The 5011-nt window shown below is 29.9% G+C and overlaps 1 protein-coding gene across 2 annotated transcripts in view; it reads left to right on the plus strand.

Moving 5' to 3' along the window:
• The first annotated feature begins 1077 nt into the window (after positions 1-1077).
• LOC105645486 (GroES-like zinc-binding alcohol dehydrogenase family protein) overlaps positions 1078-5011 on the plus strand; it is an 18713-nt gene continuing 14779 nt past the window's right edge. For both annotated transcript variants that reach the window (XM_012231092.4, XM_012231093.4), the window contains exons 1-2: positions 1078-1469; positions 4757-4892. In XM_012231092.4, coding sequence (XP_012086482.1) covers positions 1145-1469; positions 4757-4892 — 461 coding nt within the window. In that variant the 5' untranslated portion in view covers positions 1078-1144. The remainder of the gene's footprint in view (positions 1470-4756; positions 4893-5011) is intronic.

Here is a 5011-nt window from a genome sequence, read left to right on the forward strand (position 1 = left end):
ATTGTGTTTCTTTACACTTTGAGTTAGTTTAAAAAAAATATAAAATTAAAAATTAAAAATAGATTTAAAAACGAGTTATCTAAACACATCCAAGGATTTAAAAACATATAAAATAGCAATTTATGAATGAATTTATTAATTAATTAGCATTGTTAACATAAAGCAGACATATAAAAACGGATATAGAGACAGAACAACGACGGATTTAGCAAAAAAAAAAAAAACGTAGAAACAGATTGAAAACGAAATTCGTTCTTTAGAAGGTCAAAATTTAGAAACGGATTTACTGAATATTAGCAACGGATACAGCCGCCGCATTATTGAAACGGATACTATATCCATTTCTAAACTTGTTTAGATACAGTTTGATTTTTATCACTTGTTTTATAAATAGTAGTCCTTTTATTTTTTATTTTTATTTTATAAAGTATGCTAGTTAAAGGGGAGAAAAATACTTTATATTATTAATCTTAAATGAGTAAAAATACATGTTAAATCTCCTAATTAAGCATTTATAATCCATTAATTCAAGCTGGATAACTTAAAAAAATTAGCACAAACCTAATTTAGACAATGATTATTAATACAATGTTTTTCCATATTATAGCGGACTAATATTTTAAAAAGAATATAAATGAAAAGTGCTACGTTTTAGAGTTATTTTTTTAATAAAAAAAATGCTATTTTAAAGGCAGAGTTAGAAATATTATTTTCTTTTCGGTTAGAGATTAGCGTGCATGATATGTAACAAAAAAAAAATTATATAAATAAAGTGATATAAATTAATTATTGCATTTATTTTAATCTACATAAAAATTTATAATTAATATTATATAAATAAAAAATTAAAAAATAAATTAAAATAAATATATAACGAAGATAATCAATATGTTCAATGTATTTTTTAATCAAAAGGTGACAGTAATTTATATATTTAGTCTATATTAATAATAAATACTTAATAATAATAATAATAATAATAATAATAAATGATTAATGATGTGGCAAGATAAGGATCCGGTCAATTGAGGAAAAAATAAAAAAATAAAAAAGTAGTACCACCTAGTAGGAAGTGACAGTATAATTTTTTCTCAAAAAATTCAACTAGCCCAGATCAGATTCAATCGTCTCTGCCATTGGCAAAATGGTTTTTTCTTCACTAATTCGCTGTGCCATTGCCAAGAGGCTCCGCTCTACGAAGCCCCACTCCGTCTTACCATCTTCTTCTTCTTCGCTTCCTACTGCTACAGCTAGATGTTTTCACCACGTTGGTGGTGGTGGTGGTGCTGGTGCCGATCCCAGCGGCGGCTATCATGATAATAGCATGGCGATTCCCAAGAGAGGATATCATGTGAGCTCAGGTGGATTCATGCGTGGTGTTGTTTTTAGGGAGCCCAATAAACCTCTCACCATTGAAGAATTTCATATACCTCGTCCTAAAGCGTCTGAGCTTCTAATTAAAACCAAAGGTAAATCATTTCCTTCTTCTTCTTCTTCTTCTTACTGATCAACCGTGTTGAATTCGATCATTATCTAGCTTTCATAGTTTATTAAAAAATTGATTTTTTTTTACCTTTTTATATAGCTAATATTGTTTGGAAATTGATCTTTATTGAAAATCTAGGGAAAGAATGAAGCACACTCTTCTTCTGTTTTTTTTGTGCTATCAGCTGTCATCTGTTTGGATGATGAGAATAGAGAAAATATGAGAAATAGGAAACTGAGAATTCATTTATCTTTCAACAACTCGTACGAATTTATTTCTCTGCCAGTAATCAGTATATATCTTTTCGTATAGTTAACAGTCTAACTATGTTGTCTTCAGCGACAAGTTATTGACAACCTCATTTCTTGCTGCTTGGCAGACTAGATATTTTGACCACTGGTTTGACTTGACTGAGATGAGAATCAAACAATACAATTAGGCTTAACCATCTGAAACTTTGACTGTCTTTTCTCATGTCAATTAACAGTCAAAGTTTGTTTTTAGCCAAAAAAATGAAGTTGTTTTACCTATGCAAGCAATATAATTTAAAATTCTATGATATCTCTTTGCTTCTTCATTTCCTTCTTCCGCAATTCCAAAATTTTTATTTGTACATCTAAGCTTTTAACACTCGTCATTTTTCTTATCTACTCTACCCAAAGTGAAGTGCCATTTATTAACTTGTTTTTCTTAACCGACTATTCTTTTAGAAGTTATTAGATTATTGGGACATTGCAAAGAACTAAATGCATATTGTATGCACCAAAATTTAAGCAATAGAACTATGGAAGGAGAAGCGGGTGAAGTAGGGGTATAATGGTCCTGCAAAGCACCTTTATTTTAATGGAAATATTGTTCTTGTAATTGAGGACTAAGGTTTTTAGATGTTCATAACCTCAGTTACCAAGGTACCTAGTTTTGAAAGAAAAAGGATGAAAGCGTATATTGCATCAAAGGTTTCGTTAAATTACCCAATACAATTAGCATGACAAAGATGAGAATGCGAAAAGGGATGTGTAAAAATATAGGATTCAATAAGGGATGAGTGATTTTGTAGCAAGGTTGAAGACCCATTAATGATTTGTTGATATCGGGACTATATAATTGTTGGATCATTGATATCATAGATGAAGTCATTGCTAAATAAGGTCAAGTATATATATGTTGCTAGAGGGGAGAATATGAGGGGTAGACTGAGATAGCTTGGAAGTTTTTAGTAGCACTATATGTTGTTGTAGGTGTAGTACTTAATTGAGTGGACAGGAGTAGAATGATCCATATAGTGAATTCCAACTTTCATTAAGGTTAAGAGTTAGTTGAGTTGGGAGCTATACATTTAATAGAAAGTTTAAATTTCTTTGTGTCCTATTCATTTTTAGGTAGAATTCATTTAGAAATGGATATCTATGTTTGTGAAATTTAAAATTTGAAATTCAATTGAATTACGCAAAATTTGTGTTGGAATGAATTTAGAATTTAAATAAAGGTATAATAATTTCTTAAAACACCTATAGTGGGAGTTAGAGATAAACAAGGGGGGAGAGAGAGAGAGAGAGGGAGAAAGATAGATAGAGAAAGATGGAAAGAAAAAATGAGAAAAATGGAGAGGATAGAGAAAGAGAGAGGAAGCGAGACAGAAGAGTGAGAAAGAGGAGAGAGATAGAGAGGAAGATAATGAGTTAAAGAGAGAAGAGGAGAAAATAGAAAGATGGACGAATAGAGAGGGAGAGAGAAGGGAATAGATGGAAGATAGCAGTCCAGTCCAAAATTTAGTTCTATAAGTTTTTTGGGTATATTAATAAATTAGTTTCAATATAACATACCATGTTAACCATTTCACCGCTATAAAAAAATCCAAATCTCTAAAGTTGTATAATAATAATAATAACAACGTTACCTTAGATTTGTGATTGATATTGGTTGAATCTTTATCCATAGATATTTGCATTTCAGATCACTAATTTTATCTTTCCAAATTGCTAACAATCCATAATTTGATCTTGCAATTTAGAAAGCAAATCACCAGGGTGCAATTGTAGTGACAATGATTATTTGAAGAATTGAAATGAATGTTTCTTCACATACCAAACATGAAAATTTGAGTTTGAGCTTTCAATTGAATTTTACAAAATTTTATGGAATTCATTTATATCAAATAGGGAGTTGGTATTGTTCAATTCAATTAAATCACCCTACTCAATGTCTTTGTTTGGCATAGAATAAGAATAAGACACCAACCATTTTTACTTTATGCATCCTTGCTCAATTCAGAACTCGTGGGAGTATTTTTCCATTTTCACGCACCTAGGCCATGTTTAGTTGGGAGTAAGAATGGAATAGGGAATGAGATGGAATGGAATAGGGAATATAATTCCTATTCGAGTGTTCAGTATGCACCATGGAATAGGAATTCAAATTACATTCATGTGTTTAGTTGACAGAAATAATAGAAGGAATAAAATGGAGAATTAGTAAAAAGACCAAGAGACCCACATCAATTAATGTACTATAAATTAATTTATTCAATTAATTGTTTTAGTAAAGAAGGGTTATTCTCTACTTTAATGTACTTTAATATTTGAAAATAATGAAAAGGAAAAATGTTTTTCGATCTATAATTTTTATTTCTAATAATTTAAAAAATATATATGATATTCAAAGCCATACAAATGTAGGAAATATCATTTATATTATAACCTGTCAATGAGTATCATAGATTGTATCTAAATAAATATTATTATAATATAATCAAATATGATTAAATAGCATGGCAATAAAAATAAAGAATAATGAGAAGAGAAGAAAATGGAGTTATAAATTTTTATTAAAAGATCTTGACTTGGTATGGTGCAAATGCGATGCCTTATTATAATTATTGGAGTTGATTTTTTTTTTTATAGCATAAGGACAAAATTGGACCAAAGAAGAAAGAGAGAGAAAATATGGTAGACCAAAAAAGATATATACCATAAGAGCAACTAAGCCTCGTAATAGCAATTCAGAGGGGAATCTGAGAGTTGCAATTACATGGTTTATTGTAATATCTATTACAAACCAACCAACTGTTTTACTAGTGAACAAAGGAAAAGGGAGTAGAAGTCCCATTCCCATTCCTATTCAAGCTACTAAAGTTCGCCCTAGTGTATAATAATCATGAATATATGTATGGCTGTTCGCTCTCTTTCATTGGGCATATTATGGAATTTCCATGACTTTCTATGATTGTACTTATTTTGATATTAGTTTTGATAGTATTTCTCTTCAGTGCAGCTTGTGGAGTTTGCCATTCTGATCTCCATGTTATAAAAGGAGAACTTCCATTTGCTAGTCCTTGTGCTCTTGGGCATGAAATAACTGGTGAAGTTGTTGAACATGGGCCATTGACAGATAGAAAAACTATCGAAAGGTGCTAAATCTTATATGCTAAATAGTATAAGATTAGATGATATGATTTTTAATATTAGTGGTTCAGAAACATGCACACACACCAAAAAAAAAAAAAAAAAAAAAAAAAAAAAAAAAAAA

This window comes from Jatropha curcas, chromosome 3, assembly GCF_041381405.1.
Source record: "Jatropha curcas cultivar XTBG-Jc1 chromosome 3, XTBG_Jcur_1.0, whole genome shotgun sequence".
Classification (NCBI taxonomy): Eukaryota; Viridiplantae; Streptophyta; class Magnoliopsida; order Malpighiales; family Euphorbiaceae; genus Jatropha; species Jatropha curcas.